The sequence below is a fragment of the Vipera ursinii genome (genome assembly GCF_947247035.1).
Source record: "Vipera ursinii genome assembly, chromosome: 1".
Taxonomy (NCBI): Eukaryota; Metazoa; Chordata; class Lepidosauria; order Squamata; family Viperidae; genus Vipera; species Vipera ursinii.
Window position 1 is genome coordinate 158,517,314 of NC_139512.1, and position 20,543 is coordinate 158,537,856.

Below are 20,543 nucleotides of genomic sequence, written 5' to 3' on the forward strand. Positions count from 1 at the left end.
GAAAAATTAAATGGAATAATAACGTAATGCAGTTGCGCACTCATAAAGTCCCTCTGTGCTTACACTTTCTGCCATGTAAGATGTGTCTGAAGAAAGTTACCTTTTTAAGAGGGCAGCATAAACAGTTGTAAGGAAACATTGCGCACCTGTTTACATTAACTGGGCAGTGAACAGATACAGAAAAGGCTACCACTCCGGCCACTCTTGTACAAATATATAATCACAGGAAGTGCTTCATAGGAACACGAATCTGTAGGAACGCTATAATGCCGTTCTATGTATGATTACTGAAGTGAGATTATTATATGTATAGAGATGGAAAAATTTGATGATGCCACTATGAAGGAATGGTTGGTGAAAATGACAGATAAAATAACACATATTGTTAGGGGGGGAAAACAATATTTACATTGATTGGTGACTGGAAAATTCTTATGGACATTTTGCGTAAAGATGAAAAAAATGAACTTGTGTCATAGCTTTGATGATTACTTAGGATAGATTATAGTAAGGAGAGTATTATAATGTCACTTTAGACCAGGGGTGTCAAACTCAATTTCATTGAGGGCCGCATCAGCATTGCGGTTGCCCTCAGGGGGCCGGGTGGGTGTGGCCAGGGTGGGCGTGGCCTACTGGGTGGGCGTGACTAGAGTGCGTATGGCCTACTGGGTGGGCGTGGCCAGCTCTACATCGTTCGCATCAAGGGTGCCTTTGGGGGCCTGGGCAGGAGTGGGGCAGATCTGAGGGTCTCTGGCAGACGGAGGGTCTCTGGGCCAGGGCCAAGGCAGTGGGGGCCGTTCCCTCACTGTTTCCAGGATGGTTTCGCGGGCCACATGAAACCACTTTGCGGGCCGGATCCGGCCCCCGGGCCTTGTGTTTGACATGTCTGCTTTAGACAAACAGGTGAAAATATAATTTTTATAACTTCTGTGAAGAATATTGGGAGCCATTTTTTCATATCTTTTTGTATCTTATTTTTCTTTAACTTTTTTCTTTTTTTTGCATTTTATGCTTTCTATTTGACTTATTTCTTTTCCTTTTTCCCCCTCTTACTCTACAATAGTTTGCCCTAGTTTTTATTCTTTTTTGAAAGTTTTAATAGGAATGATATAGAATAAATTAAAGAAGGAATGATCTAATGCAGGAATGATCTAACACTAGTGTAGATTAGTGTAAATATGATGCTATTGTTTTTGAAGAAATGTTATAAAAGTTGGGTAGGATAATTACACTGATAGAGGCAGATTCTCTGCCAACTTTTCAGTTTATTCTACTTTCTGTGGATTCATTTCTGCCATTCCTTCATACTTGCTGTTCTTACAGTGAAAATGTTGTATCATCCATTTCTTTAAGAATTTAGATTAATTCAAGATTAATTCAAAAATTTAGATTAATTAATTCAGACACTCCAGATACAATTATTCTAAAGAGAGTAGTGGAACTCAACTTGAGATGGATGCTGGAGCAGCAAGACTTTAGTTTCAGCAAAACATATTACCAAATAACTATGATGAATGTGTATGTTAACATAATAGTGCATATTCAACATCAAAGAAAGAGCAATGGACAGGAAAATGAGAAGCATAAGACTGCCTCAGGAATTAGTAAAGTCCATTTATTTTCATATAGTACATGCATTTTCATTAAAAAAAATCAAAGCAGTGTACTGTACAGCAACAGAATATGAATTATAGTACAGATTTTGCTACCATCTTGAATTAAGTTCAGCAGCGTATGAACAAAATACCGAAACATGAATAACTGCATTTCCTACATCAGATAAGATATGACATTAAATTGTTACTTTTTTATTAATGTGATTGACAATCTAATAATCTAAATTATTTAAACGTACACATCCAATTTTTGTCATTACAATACTGCCATTATATTAATTTTTATCTTTAATGACCTTATATATTATCAAACTGCTGCATCATTTTATAACCACATTTGCACCCATCTTTCGGAGTGAGATAATGTGCGAAGGCTATAAAAATATGTATTCGTATATCAGATTATGATGAGAACTTCACACTATGTACAGGTGTTCCTCATTTAACAACCACTCTTTCAGAAACTATTCAAACTTACAATGACACTGAATGAGTGTAGTTACAACCAGCCTTCACACTTACAGCCATTGCCATGTCCCCGTGATCATTTGTTAGCAATTTGCGATTTTTCTCGTCAGCTCTGGCAAGAAAAGTCAATGGGGAAGCTGGCAGGAAGTTGCAAGTCCCAATCGTATGAGGTCCTTACTTAATGACCCGTGAAGTTCGCACTTAATGAAATCAGTCAGGAGCGCCAGAACAGCTGTGAGTAAGCAGCTCACACGCCCCCTTGGCTTTGACCCCTGCTCCTGCCCGTGCCTTGCCTTTGCCTTGTGGCCTGCCTTTTGCCTCATGGGCTTGCTTTGCCTTGTGGATTTGCCTTTGGCCTTGTAAACTTGCCTAACCCTGTGGACTTGCCTTGCCCTTTGTACCTAGACTCTGGACCTCTCCCTGTGAGCTTCCACCTTCTCTTCGGACTTTCTTTGTTGTTTGCTGGCTTTTGTTTGGGGCACTGAGGATGGCTGCCTTCAGGCTAGTGTGGAGTGGAGCCTTACGAGCCGTTGTAGGGGCATTTGTTGCGCCATTTAATCAGAGCAATAAAGGACTCTTTATCAATGCCTGCCTCTGCCTAGGTCAGCATAGCCGGCTCAGGAATTCTGGGAGTTGAAGTCCATGAGTCATAAAAGAGCCAAGGTTGCCTACCCCTGGCCTAGGTGACCTAACTGATCTGGTGAAATTGTTTGTTGATTATATCCTAGGACCTTACATTCCTGCCTATGCAAGGTTTTTCTGGCTTTGGGGTTGGTGTCCAAAGATATTGATGAGGAAAATTGCAGTTTCCTTCATTTTCCTTCCTTCTCTGTGGATCTATACAGTTGCACATTCTAGGCCTTGCAGATCTCTTATTCTTCACTATGGGATAAATTTAATTAATACGGTAAGAACAAAAACCTGATTTTGGACATAATGCAGGTCAGGAAAGGTTACTTACAAACTTGTCCCATGTATTGCTTACTTTCTATGCATCCCAATGAGAAGGAGGAACAGGGGAGAAACTTAATAGCAATACATTGCCTGTACCAGGCTTAACTGATGGTAAAAAAATAGTTGTTCAATGTTCTAGTTGTTTTAAATTTAGGATGATAAAATTCAAAAGGAAAGGTTGAAATATGTTCAAAAATTGGTTCCTTGTAATCCAATGAACCCCTTCATGGATTACTGCCTTGTCATGGAGAAGGGGCTTGCGTATTTCAATGAAGCTATGAGCTATGCCGTGCAGGGCCACCCAAGACGGAAAGGTCATAGCAGAGAGTTCTAACAAAACGTGATCCACTGGAGAAGGAAATGGCAACCCACTCCAGTATCTTTGCCATGAAAACCCCATGGACAGTACCAAAAGGCAAAACGATATGACGCTGGAAGATGAGCCCCTCAGGTCGGAAGGCATCCAATATGCTACTGGGGAAGAGCAGAGGGCTAGTACTAGTAGCGCCAGAAAGAATGAAGCAACTGGGCCAAAGCCGAAAGGACGCTGAGCTGTGGATGTGTCTGGTGGTGAAAGGAAAGTCCGATGCTGTAAAGATTTTTTCTCCATAGGAACCTGGAATGTTTAAGTTTATTGAATTTATATACCGCCCTTTTCCCGTAGGAAGATCCATGAATCAAGGAAAGCTGGACGTGGTCAAACAAGAGATGACAAGACTGAACATCGACATCTTAGGTATCAGCGAATTAAAATGGACAGGAATGGGTGAATATTCCATCAGGTATACTACTGTGGGCAAGAATCCCTCAGGAGAAATGGAGTAGCCTTCATAGTCAATAAAAGAGTAGGAAAAGCAACACTGGGATACAATCCTCAAAATGACAGAATGATCTCAGTTCGAATCCAAGGCAAACCATTCAATATCACAGTAGTCCAAGTGTATGCCCCAACCACCAGTGCTGAAGAGGATGAAATTGACCGATTCTATGAAGCCCTACAGCACCTTATAGAACTAACACCAAAAAATGATGTCCTTATCATCATGGGGGATTGGAATGCTAAAGTAGGAAGCCAAAAGATAACCGGAGTAAAAGGCATGTTTGGCCTTGGAGTACAAAATGAAGCAGGGCACAGGCTGATAGAATTTTGTCAAGAGAATACAATGGTCATAGCAAACACTCTTTTCCAACAACCCAAGAGACGGCTCTACACATGGACATCACACATGGACATCAACACAGAAATCAGATTGACTATATGCTCTGCAGCCAAAGATGGAGAACCTCTATACAGTCAGTAAAAACAAGACCAGGAGCTGACTGTGGCTCAGACCATGAGCTTCTCGTTGCAAAGTTTAGGCTTAAACTGAAGAAAGTAGGGAAAAGCACTAGGCCACTCAGGTATGAATTAAATCATATCCCTGTTGAATATACAGTAGAGGTGACAAATAGATTTAAGGAATTAGATCTGATAGACAGAGTGCCTGAAGAACTATGGACAGAGGTTTGCAACATTGTACAAGAGGTAGCAACTAAAACCATCCCAAAGAAAAAGACATGCAAGAAAGCAAAATGGCTGTCTGAGGAAGCTTTGCAAATAGCTGAGGAAAGGGGGGAAGCAAAAGGCAAGGGAGAAAAAGAAAGATACGCCCAATTAAATGCAGAATTCCAGAGAATAGCTAGAAGAGATAAGAATGCCTTCTTAAATGAACAGTGCAAAGAAATAGAAGAAAACAATAGAATAGGGAGGACCAGAGATCTTTTCAAGAAAATTGGAGAGATGAAGGGAACGTTTCATGCAAAAATGGGCATGATAAAGGACCAAAATGGCAGGGACCTAACAGAGGCAGAAGAGATTAAGAAGAGATGGCAAAATTACACAGAAGAACTATACAAGAATGAGCTTAACGTCCCTGATAATCACGATGAGGTGGTCACTGACCTCGAGCCAGACATCCTAGAACATGAAGTGAAGTTGGCCTTAGAAAAACTGAGTAACAACAAAGCTAGTGGAGGTGACAGTATTCCAGCTGAGCTATTCAAAATCTTAAAAGACGATGTAGTAAAAGTGCTACACTCAATTTGCCAGCAAATTTGGAAAACTCAACAGTGGCCACAGGATTGGAAAAGATCAGTTTACATTCCAATTCCAAAGAAAGGCAGTGCCAAAGAATGTTCAAACTATCGCACCATTGCACTCATTTCACATGCTAGTAAAGTTATGCTTAAAATCCTACAAGCTAGACTCCAGCAGTATGTGGATTGAGAACTACCAGAAGTGCAGGCAGGATTTCGAAGAGGCAGAGGAACTAGAGATCAAATTGCCAACATACGCTGGATCATGGAGAAAGCTAGAGAGTTCCAGAAAAACATCTACTTTTGCTTCATTGACTATGCTAAAGCATTTGATTGTGTGGATCATAACAAACTGTGGCAAGTTCTTAAAGAGATGGGCGTACCAGACCATCTTATTTGTCTCTTGAGAAACCTATATGTGGGCCAAGAAGCAACAGTGAGAACGGGACATGGAACCACTGATTGGTTCAAAATTGGGAAAGGAGTCCGGCAAGGCTGTATACTGTTGCCTTGCCTATTTAATTTATATGCAGAGCACATCATGAGAAAGGCAGGGCTAGATGAATCAAAAGTTGGAATTAAGATTGCTGGAAGAAATATCAACAACCTAAGATATGCAGATGATACCACTCTAATGGCAGAAAGTGAAGAAGAACTAAAGAGCCTCTTGTTGCGAGTGAAGAAGGAGAGTGCAAAAGTTGGGTTGAAACTTAACATTAAGAAAACCAAGATCATGGCATCCGGCCCTCTCAATTCCTGGCAAATAGATGGGGAAGAAATGGAGGTAGTGACAGATTTTATTTTCCTGGGCTCCAAGATCACTGCAGATGGGGACTGTAGCCAAGAAATTAAAAGACGCTTGCTCCTGGGGAGGAAAGCCATGACAAATCTAGACAGCACACTAAAAAGCAGAGACATCACCCTTTCAACAAAAGTGCGTATAGTCAAGGCTATGGTCTTCCCAGTTGCAATGTATGGCAGTGAAAGCTGGACCATAAGAAAGGCTGAGCGCCAAAGAATTGAGGCCTTTGAACTATGGTGCTGGAGAAGACTCCTGCGAGTCCCTTGGACTGCAAGGCGATCAAACCGGTCAGTCCTAGAGGAGATCAACCCTGACTGCTCTTTAGAAGGCCAGATCCTGAAGCTAAAACTCAAATACTTTGGCCACCTAATGAGAAGGAAGGACTCACTGGAGAAGAGCCTAATGCTGGGAAAGATTGAGGGCAATAGAAGAAGGGGACGACAGAGAATGAGGTGGCTGGATGGAGTCACTGAAGCAGTAGGCGTGAGCTTAAATGGACTCCAGTAGATGGTAGAGGACAGGAAGGCCTGGAGGAACGTTGTCCATAGGGTCGCGATGGGTCGGACACGACTTCGCAGCTAACAACAACAAGAAATCCAAGGAATTTTACAGTACAAGTAGGCAAACTGTATTCTTTAGTACAATTACTCTTTGGCTTGATCATCTGATTCAGGATTAACCCTGGGTATTCTACACATCATTTCAAGAAAAAAGTTTATATTGTTTGGGGTGGCAAAAAGGAATTTGCATATAATAAAAATGTACATCATAGGATTGCCCAGTAGTCCCCGGGCTATATTTTGCACTGCCTTGGTTTATGTATGAAGGAAATACAGCAACAGTTCTCAAAAGTGTTTGTTCCCGTATTTGTGCTAAAATGACAGAATCCAAGAAAAAGTTTAAGTCAGTTTCAGGATAGTCACTTGCTTCACCAGGTGTCTCCATAATTCCCTACAACCTGGAAAGAGTTTGCAGTCCCTTGGTAGAGGTGATGGGCTGGGGAAGGCTGAAGTATGGTGAGTTTACCTTGGATGATAGCCAAGGAGGAGGAAAGATGCCTGAGAGCTTAAATTGTTTTACACATTACGTGGATGGTGTGTGCAATCATTTTTATTTTTAATTGTAAGAGAGATGCTATGGAAAGAGGATCTGCTCTGCAAATAAGAGAGGCTGGTTGGAGGGAGAAAGCCTTTTGGAATAAAAGCCACTTCACCTGATCACACCTTTAACATTCATTTTTAAACACAGTGACTTCCCCCCCCCCCCAGTTAATTAATCCCCCTTTAAAAAGAGAGAGAGAGAGAGAGAGAGAGTTACTGGAGGCAAGGCTAATATTATCCTTTATCATCTTTTACAGATCTGGATTTCCCCCCCCCTTTTTCGGCTCAATCAGTGTTTAGAACTGATTGACATCAGGGTAGAGAGGGCAACGCATTGCCATTTCTTCCCCTTTCCAATTATACATTCATCCCCAAAAGTACAAAGCAAAAATACAATTCCATTCTTTATGAATCATAAACTAGGTTTCTTTTGCCCTTAAACTGGCATTTTAAACTATGTTCATTCATGGTGCAAAAGAGACCTTGAGGGTAAAGGAAGGAACCAAAGGACGGGGGGGGGGGGGGGGGGGGGAGGGAAGGTAGCTCTCAAACGAGTAATCTTCTGAATAGCCCAAATTTAATCCTAAAACAAAAACTGCTGTATATGTGAGTGTGTGTGTGCGCGCACACGCACGCACACACACACACACACACACTAATGTCCTCCACAGCCACCTCTTAGCCTGGAAAACTTGAAAGAGGAAGTAAAAGAGGTGACCCAAATCGCAGTTCTTTTGACAGAAGAAATTCAGCTGTTTTGAACACTTACAATCAAAGGAAGTGGTTTCCCTAATTATATGAACTATGGGAAAGCTCTCAGAGTAGCTTTTCCGCCCCAGGATTCCTTGCACTTTAGAAGTTTGCATAAAAGCTCACGTGGAGACTTGGATGCAAAGTGTTTGATTCAATTTTGTTAGGCAGAAGTGTACCTACCTTCGGCTTAACAGTTGGTTAAATTTGGACCACAATCAGATTTAGATGATATATTTCTGTCCCTTTTAAACATTTCAGCACTTTGCTTTATTTCCAAATAACTCTTTGAAATGAGCTGTGGAGAAAGGGCCTTAAGCGCTTTTTGTCAGCTTTTCAGTGAAGTTTCCATCCTTTTGGCTTGATTTGATAATAGGCAATTCTGTGAAATAAAATTTGTTATTTCCACTGCTCTTAAGAGAAGAAGAAAAATGATTTTTTTTCAGGGTGAAAAAGAAGCAACAACTTGTGATAATTATACATTGTAAATTTATAGGATTTGAACATGGCAATTTATTTGTTTGAAAATGCTGAAATTCTTGAGCCTTTTTACAAAGATACGACTAATTTATTTGTTCTCTTTTTTATTCATAGACATTCTTTTTTCTGTACATGAAAAATACTTTGGGAAAGAACACCAAAGGATCAGAACATTTTTGAAAATCACACCCTAACATAAAATAACAAAAGCTATCATCCTGATTAAAACTGATGTATTCATTCTATCCTTATGTATTTATTTGCTCCATTTTTATTCTATGTTCTTTTCAAATTTCACTGTAGCTGATTACACTGTCAGCTACTTTATTTAAAGGTTCTGGAAGAGTGATCAGTAAAAATATTTTTTCCTCTTAAAACTATACTGATAATGAGACTGTATGAATCTTACTTATTCTGCAATCCTCTTTCCATTTACCTGAGTATAAACAGAACCTTCCTATTTTTTTTTTTGGCTGTAAAGCAGTAGTGGGATTCAAATATGTGAACAACCGGTTCTCTGTGTGGATGCCGCTTCCGGAAGTCCATTCTGGGCCTGGGCAACAAAAAAATTAGCTACCGCTTCTGCCAAACTGGGGCGAACTGGCTAAATCCCACCACTGCTTTAAAGCGAAGGGGAAAAGTAAATTGAGACTTGCATGATATGAGATAGACCGGACAGGGAATGCAAACAGATGAACTAATTCTACTTTATTGTAAGGTTACATTAATAAAATCTCACACATCTGATAGTATTATCTCCAGTAAGCCTTGTGATCATAAACCATAGCACGTAACTATAAACAGATCTTGATTTACCTTAGAATATTTTGAGCACTTTATACAATATAAACCCCCGCTACTTAAGCTACCCGTGCTTCTTAAAATTCCTTGCTAGTGAGATTTTATCAGTGTCAGGAATGATTGATTGACCCTTTATGAATGGATTGTCAAAAATAATTTTTGCACCTGGTTTGCAACAACAACAACAAAAAGACTTTTGAGTTACTTTGTGATACATACTTCAAGACATATTTACATTTTCCCATATTTTACACAATTTTTTTTATACTTTTAATTCAAAGGTGATTGTTAATATATTACATTAAATATGTATTTAATAATTATATCTCCCATTGTTATATTGCTATAAATATTTCAATGAAATAGAAATATCAGATATAAAAATGGAATGAATTGTTTTGTACCTTGCTAATGAAGCCTACAGATATTTTGCACACGTACTAAGGGCCTTAAGTCATGAATACATTGCATTGTGTCAAAGAATGAGAGGAAGCCACACTCACAGAATTAAGATAAATTATATGTGAACCAATAGTTCATGTTATTGGTAAAAGGTTTACCAGTAAGGTAGCCCTTATGGAGGAGAAAATCTGAAAGAAGCCCAAATGATGTCCATAGTATTTTACTAATAGAGAGAATTTTGACCGAAACTATTGCTAATAACCACAGGATCTATAAACCTCTACCAAAAATATAAATCTCAGACCAAGATGAGTAGGATGGATCTAAAACATTGCACTGTCTGTTTTCCACATATCAAGTGAAAACTGTAGTAAGCTGAATCAGTTGCATAATCAAACTGTGATTTTTGAACATCTTTATCCCCTTTTCGTAATCCTTCTGGGTAATACATTTCATACACATGCAAGATCCCAGTGTGTGCACTGGCTGTACAATACGGAAAAATATGTATATACTTAATCACCCTTCCCCCCCAATAGAATGTATTAGTGGTCTATGTAATTTTTTTGAAACTATAATAAATTCCAAACCGCGCCCCAACCCTTAAACATTGACAAATTACTTTCACATTACTGCCCAATAAGTTCCGTGGCCATATCTGCAAAATCATTTTGCAAAATTACTTGGCTTCGGCAGATAGTAGATCTGTTCTGTCTAAAACCTGCTTGTTCTTCTGTGAGGATGTTGTTTTCCTCTACCCAGATTTCAATTCTGTTCAAAAGGTACCTAGCATATATTTTTGCTACAATGTCAATCAGGCTAATGGGCCTATAATTACTAGGATCCTTTTTATTCCCTTTTTTATATATAGGGACAACTATTGCCATCTTCCACCCGTCTGGTATATGGCAGGTGTTATTTATGTGTGTAAAAAGACCTGCTAATACAGGGCCCCACCAGTTGGGAAATTTCTTAAATAATTCTGCTGGTAAAAAATCCTCACCTGGGGCTTTATTGCTCTTTAAGCTTTTAATGATGGACTGCTTCGGCAGATAGCTGATCTGGTTGACCGCCTCTGAACAAACATGGGATGGGCCTGTTCGATACTTGAGTGGGAGACCATCTGAACATACCAGGGCTGTAGTTTAGTCTGGGTACATGAAAACATCATGGAAGAAGGAATGAGCAAGCCTTTTCATTAACTGTTGTCAGAAAACAACATGGATTTGTCCATTAAGTCACTTTGAAGCATAACTTGAAGGAAATATCTTTTTATATACGTACAATTGGGGTGGTGGCGGCAGCTGAGTGATAGGATGTGTGTATTGGACTTAAGCTAACAATTAGTGTATAGGAATTACATGTTTCTTTGTTAGCATATGTCTGGTTGATTGTATTATGCAATAAAAAAAACTAAAGGAAGAAGCACTTTTTGTAAAACATTGCAGGAGAACAACTGTTGTGTTACAACTTTCCCAGGATTTTACTTCAGTAGAATTTTAAAATACTGTAGAACACTTGGGTGATTTTTCTTCATCTGCCTGCAGTCATTTCTAAACAATATTGCTATTCTTGAGGAGTCCTTGGTGCTCTCTGAGCTTGGTTGCTTGCTGGTGCTCCATTACCCGATTAGGTAAGATCTTCAGTGCTGGTGGGTGTGGGATTTTCTCCCTGTTTATACTGTATACAATAGCTTGCCCTGTTAGTATTAGTGAAGTGTGGTTTTCTCTTTGCTAATCCTTGAAGGGTATTGTTTTCTGTTTGACTGTTTGTCAGCTTGATTATGTGTTTCCTTCGTAGTTCTTTGATTAGGATATTGTTTTCTCCTTCGTTGTTTGTCTGCTGTTAATCCCTGCTTCTCTGGGTATATAGGCTTTGAAGAAGATGTGTTCTGGGGTGGTTTTTTGTTTCCTTCTTAATTTTTTTATTGTCTCTTTTGAATGGTGTGTAAGTGTGGTTTATCTCTACATGTCTATTGATGGCTGATGTGTCTGAGTGCCAGATTTCCAGGAATTCTCTAGTGTTTTTGGATTTAGCTTGGTCTAGGATGCTCACAGTTGCCCAGTTTAAACTATGTTTAAGTCTGTCCGTGTGCTGTAAGATTAAGGTGCTTTCATTGTGCCTCCTTACTGTATTCATGGATGTGCTCTGCTAGGTTTCTGCTTGATGATGCTACATAGTAGCTGTTGCAGTCCTTGTATGTTTAGATGACTGCTGTTTTTTCTTCTTAGGTATTTTGGTTTACTTAGAAAGTTTTGAAGGATTTTAGTTGGTTTGCACACTATAATGATATCATGTGGTTGTAATAGTCTGTTGGTTGTTTCTGCGAGGTTTCTGATGCCTGGTAGTATTATCATTTTCATAGTTTGTGTTGGCTGTGCTGTAGTGTGTTGAATGGGCAGCCACTTTTTGATAAAGTTGAGAGGGTATCCATTTTGTTGGAAGACGTTGTATAGGCAATCTGTTTCCTTTTTTTAATGTTCTGGGTTGCTACAGTGCATTTGTGCTTGTCTTAGTAATGTTCCTACACAGCTCCTCTTGTGGGAGCTTGGGTTATTACTTTGGTAATGGAGCACTTCATTAATGTGGCTTTTATTAGTCCTATAATAAGACATGGTAAATATTCTTGCCATAATAACACTAATGAACTCTCGTGAAATGGCGATAAATATTAGTAATCATTTAGTGATGTTCTGCAACTCAGAATGCTACAGTAGTTAAGCACATCTAACCCTGTAATTTTGTCTCATGAAAGAGTACCTCATGCTGGGAAATATCTTAAATATGGTGTGAATTAGTTGCTCTAATAGCAAATGGAATTTATTTTCTAGATGTGATCTTGAGAATTAATCTCAACTTGAAAAAAATGCACCCTACCTATGTTGTAACAAACAGATGAGCAAACTTTTAAAATAAATTGTTAACACGTTGATCTTTAAGAAAAATTCATAACTGGTCTTATCTTTATTTGGGCCAACCAGTGAAGCTTTTATTCGGTGGTTGGTCCCAATGAAACTTTTATTCAGCTATGGATTTGGGATTTAAATTATTTTTTTTTTCTTGGGATGTTCTTGAAATGGGGTTAGAACAAACTAGGGTTTGTTTGTTTGTTTGCCTTTGGATGGATTTGTGACATTCATAACCTGCTGGGTTTGATAGAAAAAAAAAGGATTTGCATCAAGGTAAGATTTTGAAGTAGTGACAAATGTTTTTTCTCAATGAATAAATTTCTTAAAAATCAATACATAAATAAAAACTAGACATTCCAATATACTCAGTTCCTGACTCGTTCAATTTTCTTTTTTGGAAACTACTCAAAAATTCGTTACTTGCTACAGGCACAGTACAGGCATAGATAAATATTTAACAAAGTTTTCTCCAAAGTATTCTAGGATTAGCCATTTCCTGTAAATCTCTCCTTAATCATATCACTCTTCCTTTTTTCCTCCTGTCCTCTGGCTTTACTTCAGGTTAAAGCCATTCCGTCTGCTGTAGATTCCTCTAGCTTTATTGACAGTGATAATGAGTGACAAAAGATAAACGTTTCTATGTCTTTAGAGAACCAGAAAGCTGTAGCAGAACATGAGGCAGCAAAGTAGTTAAATGTAAATAGCCTGTCCTGTCCTTGTTTGATTGTGGCCAGTGATGGAAGTTAAATTTATGATTAATGTTACGAATTAAAGTCCTAACCTGGTTTGGGTGAAATACATATAATATGGTTGTGTACCTTTAAGAAGAGAAATGGCCTAAGGGTGTGACTAATTCTATTCAGCATAAATGAATTTCAGATGTTAGACTTACTCTGGCTCTCTCTAGTGTTTTTTTCTCTGACTGACTTGTTACTGTGTGTATTGATATTTGACTTTTAACTGGTAAGGATTTTTGACTTTGAGTTGTTTACTCCTGAACTGTTATTCAACGGTGATTCTTCCTTACTGACCTTGGATTGAAAACTGGACTATATGTAATTGTGTTTTTGTTTTGTTTTGTGTTATATTGTCTGAGTAAAAATATTGTTATGATACAACTCAAGTTAGTTTGCCTTTTACTGTTTGCTTCTTAAAGGTCCCAGTACACTTTCCTTTGTGCATTGCAAGCCTTGTATAAGGCATTCTGCACATTCTAATTTTGTTTCTTATTAACAATTAACATAAGGGTAAAAGAGTTATCCCGATCCTGAAGTTGAAACTCAAATACTTTGGCCACCTAATGAGAAGGAAGGACTCACTGGAGAAGAGCCTAATGCTGGGAAAGGTTGAGGGCAAGAGAAGAAGGGGACGACAGAGAACGAGGTGGCTGGATGGAGTCACTGAAGCAGTAGGCGTGAGCTTAAATGGACTCCAGAAGATGGTAGAGGACAGGAAGGCCTGGAGGAACGTTGTCCATAGGGTTGCGATGGGTCAGACACGACTTCGCAGCTAAACAACAACAAAAGACTTATCTGTTCATAATTTATGGGAAATAGGAAAAGGTTAGAGTGACCGCGTGTTCTGTGAATGAACTTTCTGGTTGTTGTTGTTGTTGTTGTTTCCTTTTTAAAAAGACATGTGAGAACATCCATTGGAAGAAAAACGGAGAAGTCTTAGGAACCCAAAAATGTGATAAGCCTTATTTTTTCATTTGGCTACAATTCCAGGCCTTTCAGTTAATCGTCTTAACTGTTCTGGGATGAATGAGGAATCCATTCTTTCCCTTTGTTTCATCAACCATAATTACAAAAGACAGAAGAATGCAATCAAACTTATATCAGTCATTTAATGGGCTCCTCACTTCCATGGGATCTCCAGATACGATGAGAAAATCAAGTTTTGAGGGCCTTCCAGAAGACTAGCAGGGTTGGGGCCAAACTCACCTTTGATGCTTAATTGATAAAATAAAGCCTATGCCTCTGATAGTTCTAATGTTAACATTTTCTAAATTTTGGGTGCAATTGTTCTAGAATTGCTAAATTAGAAAGCCATTGATTTGTGCCATTCCTATCCTTTCTCAAAGATACCTTTGAAAGATTGAAGACAATTGCTAACATGTAGAAGCTTCTGCCTTGTCTTCATAGTATGGACTGGTGAACTTGCAGTGTACTGTAGCTTCATTTTCAGTGGTTGTGATCTTTTAAAAAAAGTGTTATCATAAGCTAGAAGCATTGCATTTATCATTGCATTTATTTATCTGATTTCTTTGCCTGAACATACTTCAGGATTAAAGCTGTTTTGTGAGCAAGCCTCCGCTTCCCTCAATTGGCTGTCTTTGTCAACATTTTATTGGTGGTCAGGAGCACATTTGAAAATATCATATCTAATCATATATCTTCATTATTTATTACCTTTTTAAGATTTATATCCTAGCATTCATCTAGGAAATCTGTGGCTTATATCGGAATCTCCCTCTGCTATTATTAGATTGCTGCTCAGTGGTTAAAGACACTGAGTTTGTCAGCTGGAAAGCTGACAGCCTGAGTTTGAGACCCAAACACTGCACAACAGGGTGAGCTCCTGTTCCTACCTCAGTTCTTGCAGATACAAGTAAATTAATAGGTACCACTTTGGTGGGAAGGTAACAGCATTCTGTGCACCTTTGGCATATAGCCATGGCGGCCACATGACCACAGAAAATGTCTTTGGACAAGGATGGTTCCCTTGGCCAAGAAACGGAGATGAGCACCTTGCCCTAGAGTTGACATGAATGGACAGGGGAAATCTTTACCTTTATCATATATGGTAATGCCTTAGGAGGAACCAGATTTCTGTAGTTAAGGATAGATGTGAATCTAGTTCAGGACATTTATTAGTAACACCAGCTGCCTGCAATTAGTGCAGGTTCGCATCCCACCAGGCTCAAGGTTGACTCAGCCTTCCATCCTTCCGAGGTAGGTAAAATGAGGACCCAGATTGTTGGGGGCAATTAAGCTGACTTTGTAATAATGCCGCTTGGGGTGTGTGTGAAAGCCCTAATAAGCAGGCATATACATAGAATGAAGGCTACTGCTAAGCTTGTAAGCCGCCCTGAGTCTTCGGAGAAGGGCGGGATATAAATGGAATTAAAATAAAAAATAAATAAATTAGTACATCACCCAGGTCTCAATTCCAACTTTTGATTAATACCATATACTTGGCCAGTGTTTGAAGTATGTTCAGAAACTTCAGGTAATCTAAGATGCCCCAGGAAAAGTTTCAGAGAGCATATGTCCTCCATTTTGAACAACCTAATGTAGTGTGTCTCTAAACCTGTATAGGATTTCAAACTAGGCTACGGTATATAAAAAAAATCTCTTTCTCCCATACAAATCTTCCCAAACTTTGAGATAACTTCAGGAATTGCTCTTCTTTTGAACCCACCATTACTGGAAACAACTTTTTAGTAGCTGCTTTTCCAATGTTCAAAGGAGTGTTGTGTACCTTCCAAATAATAATAGTTATAATTGTGTCAGCAAATATAAACATGTTTATTTTAGCAGGGTTTTGATAAGGAAGCTCTAAACCGGTTTGTCTGTCAAGGTGAGTTTTTGAGGAATTGTTTGATATTTGTTTCACTGTCTTAACATTTGTTTTTAAGCCATTAGCTGTTTTTTATATATATTTGTTTTTAAATATGCTTTAATTGCTTTAATTAGACAAAGGTTAGCCTGTATAATCTGTAGGTTTAATGGTGATTTTTGAATTTCTGTTCTTGCTAGCTACCTTGAGCACAACTATTGATACAGATAATGATTCAAAGAGGTTTTTGTGTTAATTATAGAATTATGAACGTTTTGTATTCACATCTGGTGCTTTTGTTGCATTTTGAACAGGCAGAAATACTCAGCGTGTTGAGCCACAGAAATATCATTCAGTTTTATGGCGCCGTTATTGAACCCCCAAACTATGGCATAGTTACAGGTAAGCTACAGATGCTCCTCCTTTTGTGATGTGTGGGGGATGTTTCTGAAACACTATTTTTTTTAAAGTAGTTGGCTATATACTTGTGGTTTTGTTTTTGTTTTTTTAAAAAAATAACCTTTCTTTCTTTTCATATTGAACTATATGTTAATGTAATTTGGAAAAAACCAAATTCCTTTACTCCTGCAAATATTATTTAATTGTAGGGTTTGGAGTGTTTTCTGTGAAACCAAAATTGGCACATTGCAGGGATGGTATTTGCTTTAATTAAATGGTGCCAATGGACAGAGAACAATATATAGATTATTCTTATGTAGTCTGCTGTCAATGTGGAGAAAATAAAAGTGATATAAGAAACAGCTATTTTGCCATTATATTCTACTGACAGAAAGACAACTTGGGGGCAAATCCTACAGTTTAGTTTTCAGTTGGCTGTAAGGCATACTTATAGAGCCAAGACAGATCTGCTATACCAGCACCCCTTTTCTTAGGGAGCGGGGATATGCCTCTATACAAATCTTGAGCCAATATTACAGAAATCTAGGCCTATTAGAGATATAGGCGAGCTATTTTCATGAACTGAAAACATACTGCAATCTCAATTCTTCTATCAATAGACTAGACCAGGGGTAGGCAACCTCGGCTCTTTTATGACTCATGGACTTCAACTCCCAGAATTCCTGAGCCAGGCTGGTTCAGGAATTCTGGGAGTTGAAGTCCATGAGTCATAAAAGAGCCGAGGTTGCCTACCCCTGGACTAGACTTACAAATTGACCTGAGCCTAGTAGGGTCTATAAACTTTCCCACTGTGGGAACCACTAAAAAACTGAGCTTTCCCCCCACCCTCCATATTCTTTAGCCTTTATGAAGCAGCTGGAAATTCTTTTTTTGTTTAATTGAACAGTAATGCTGGTGGAGGCAAAAATATTTAAGCCTTCTTTTTTTTCTTCTGGCATGCATCCTCCCATGCCTGATTCTACTAGTCTTCTCTTATTAGAAAGTACAGTGATTGGTATTGTTTGGTTACAACAACACAACAAATACGGTATATTCTATATAAGATTCTGTTTCAGATCACGTGTCTCTGTGTTGAGGTATTAACTTGAATATATTTCACATTTTTAAATGTGCTTATTGTTGTGTTCTGAATGCTTGCCTTTCTATTTCCAAGTGAGCTATGGTATGTAGCTTAAGAGGCAGCTTGGTGTAGTGGCTAAGGCACCAGGATACTAGAAACCAGGAAAATGGGAGTTCTTAGGCATGAAGTTAGCTTGGAGACCTTGCCAGTCCCCCTCTCTCAGACCTAGGAAAAAGGTTATGGTAAGCCACTTTGAAAATTTTGCTAAGGCTAAGGCAGTTGCCAAGAGTCAAGATTTACTTGAAGTCTGTCTGTCTATCTTGAAGAAGCATAGTATTTTCAAGGCCTCCCTCTTATTTGATAACTTGAAGGATTTGCTAAATTTAGTAAATTTAAAGCAGATGCAAATTTCTTCTAGCAAAGGATTCCCCCCCACACACAAACACACACACCAAATAGGTGAGTTTTGGATAAAGTGTGAATGAAATTACACTCATAAAATGAAATGAAATTAATGGTAGTTAATATGGGTTAATGCTCAGGGATGTGCTTCATGCCATACTTTTGTCACACTGGAAAAAAATTTTGTCTTGTGTTTGTTCACTTGAATACATTTTAGTTGTATTAGATTTAATTAATATATTGGTTAACGGACTCCAGAAGATGGTAGAGGACAGGAAGGCCTGGAGGAACGTTGTCCATGGGGTCGCGATGGGTTGGACACAACTTCACAGCTAAGAACAACAACAACAACAACAATTGGTTAATGCAAGATATTTTGCTAATACCATGTTGTTCTACTAAAAGCTTTTTTTTCTACGCTACGCTTTTAAGTTTATGTCTCCACATGGAAAAAACGTATCATTTTTATTTTTATTATTTTATTAATTTGTATCCTACCTTTATTATTTTTATAAATAACTCAAGGCAGCAAACATGCCTAATACTCCTTCCTTCTCCTATTTTCCCCAGAAAAGTCACCCAGCTGGCTTTCATGGCTAAGGTGGGGCTTGAACTCACAGTCTCCCCTTTTCTAGCCTGGTGCCTTAACCAGTAGACCAAACTGGTACATGCATGCAAATGAGAATGATGAGGGTGATGTACGGTAATTTCTAGTTGTTGTTCCCAGAGGTATTAAGAATAGTGTTTATGTGTATGAATTCATGACACCCATCTTTTAATAATATGCAGGGCAAAACTATAGGCTGCATAATTATGATTTAGATTAGTTTCATCAAATTTATTTATAAATTTCTTTACATTTAATGGGATTAGTATTATTTTTATGGTACACACAATCTGACCCCAGAATGTCAAGACTGATTATTTAACCTAAGAGAAATATGTGTAGTCATCTTTACATCCATTTCATAATGTTATGCAGTCTCTTAATTTTTGCTGGCTAGTTCTTTTGCTGTTTAATGAGGCATATGTATCAATGTGTTTATTTAATATATATTTAAATGTTATTTAATTTAAGTGTTTATTTAAATTTATTATTTTAAAACTCCTTATATCAATCCCATCAGATCTTACTAATATTTTGTATCTATGTTTTATTCCCAAATTAATACAATTTGTCTAATATTTGAGAACCAGCATGTTATAATGGTTAAGGTGCTGGATTGGGAGTGGATAGACCCAGGTTCTAGTCTACTTTAGGCACTGAAGCCAGCTGGGTGACTTTGAGTCTGTCACTTTCTCTAAGGCTAAACTGGAAAGAAAAAAACCAACAACCTAGAAGTTGTCATTGACCAATGAAATTGACACACCCAGAGACAATATTGACACAAAAACGCAAAACAATTCTCACAAACTTTTATTCATAAATCATAGTGTACCTTTTTTAAAGTTAATGTATTTGAATGATACCTTGTTCAAACTATTTGCTATTGCAACATGGTAGGTAATATCAAATTTGCTAATTTTTAAAATCAAAGATGGCTAATTATTGTGCCTCCATGTGTTATTAAATGTGCCAATTTAAGCATATTTTTGCTCTTTTGTAACAGAATATGCTTCTGCTGGGTCGTTGTATGACTATATTAATAGCAACAGAAGTGAAGAAATGGATATGGATCATATAATGACCTGGGCAACAGATATAGCTAAAGGTAAGTGAGGTCAATAAGGTCAATAATTCATAAAAGCTTAGAACTCCTTGCTACTTCCATTTCCTATTCAGTCAAGATCTATTCTTACTCATTAATCTAAATGACGCAGAGTGCCTAAAGATAGTGCCTTAATTATCTGTCCTATGAAATCTTCAAAAACCTATTTGACTTACTAAAGAGGCCTTGGTGGAGCAGTGGGCTAATGCCTCCTTAAGTAACACCAGCTGCCTGCAATTAGTGCAGGTTCGAGTCCCACCAGGCTCAAGGTTGACTCAGCCTCCCATCCTTCCGAGGTAGGTAAAATGAGGACCCAGATTGTTGGGGGCAATTAAGCTGACTTTGTAATAATGCCGCTTGGGGGGGGGCAAAAGCCCTAATAAGCAGGCATATACATAGAATGAAGGCTACTGCTAAGCTTGTAAGCCGCCCTGAGTCTTCGGAGAAGGACGGGATATAAATGGGATTAAAATAAATAAATAAATAAATAAAATAGTTAGCATGAGCTTTCCAAAGGTGCTTTCTTTCAAAAGGCAAGTGGACTTTCTTGTTTTGCTTGAAGAGGTTTTGCTTCTCATCCAAGAAGCTTCTTCAGTTCAGTTCAGTGAATACGAACTGACCACACCTGAAGCCTTTATTAACAGAACACTGACATATCCTAAACTCCGCTGAAGATGTCACCTACCCTGGTAACAAAATGTTTGAAAATCAACCCACAAGCTAGGAGAACGAACCTTCACCCTCACCATCTTACTTGTTTTGGGAACAAGCTACTGCTGGTCCTGATGTAGCAAAATAACCTTTTTTTTTCATTTTTACTTTTAGGAATGCATTATTTGCATATGGAAGCTCCAGTCAAAGTAATCCATAGAGATCTGAAGTCCCGGAATGGTAATTTAGCATAAATTTACAATTTTGTTTATTTTTCCTGCAAATATAACATTTTAGGGCTGATACTGAAAAGAGCAGAATTCAATGCGCAAGCCACTTTGATATAGGGATATGGATATATGGAAATATAAAAGTGCTGCAC

General features: G+C 38.3%; 1 protein-coding gene across 3 annotated transcripts in view; it reads left to right on the forward strand.

Annotated features, from left to right (window-relative positions):
• MAP3K20 (mitogen-activated protein kinase kinase kinase 20) overlaps positions 1-20,543 on the forward strand; it is an 80,019-nt gene that overhangs the window by 8,818 nt on the left and 50,658 nt on the right. For all 3 annotated transcript variants that reach the window (XM_083348093.1, XM_083348094.1, XM_083348095.1), the window contains 3 exons: positions 16,234-16,321; positions 19,412-19,513; positions 20,336-20,401. In XM_083348093.1, coding sequence (XP_083204219.1) covers positions 16,234-16,321; positions 19,412-19,513; positions 20,336-20,401 — 256 coding nt within the window. The remainder of the gene's footprint in view (positions 1-16,233; positions 16,322-19,411; positions 19,514-20,335; positions 20,402-20,543) is intronic.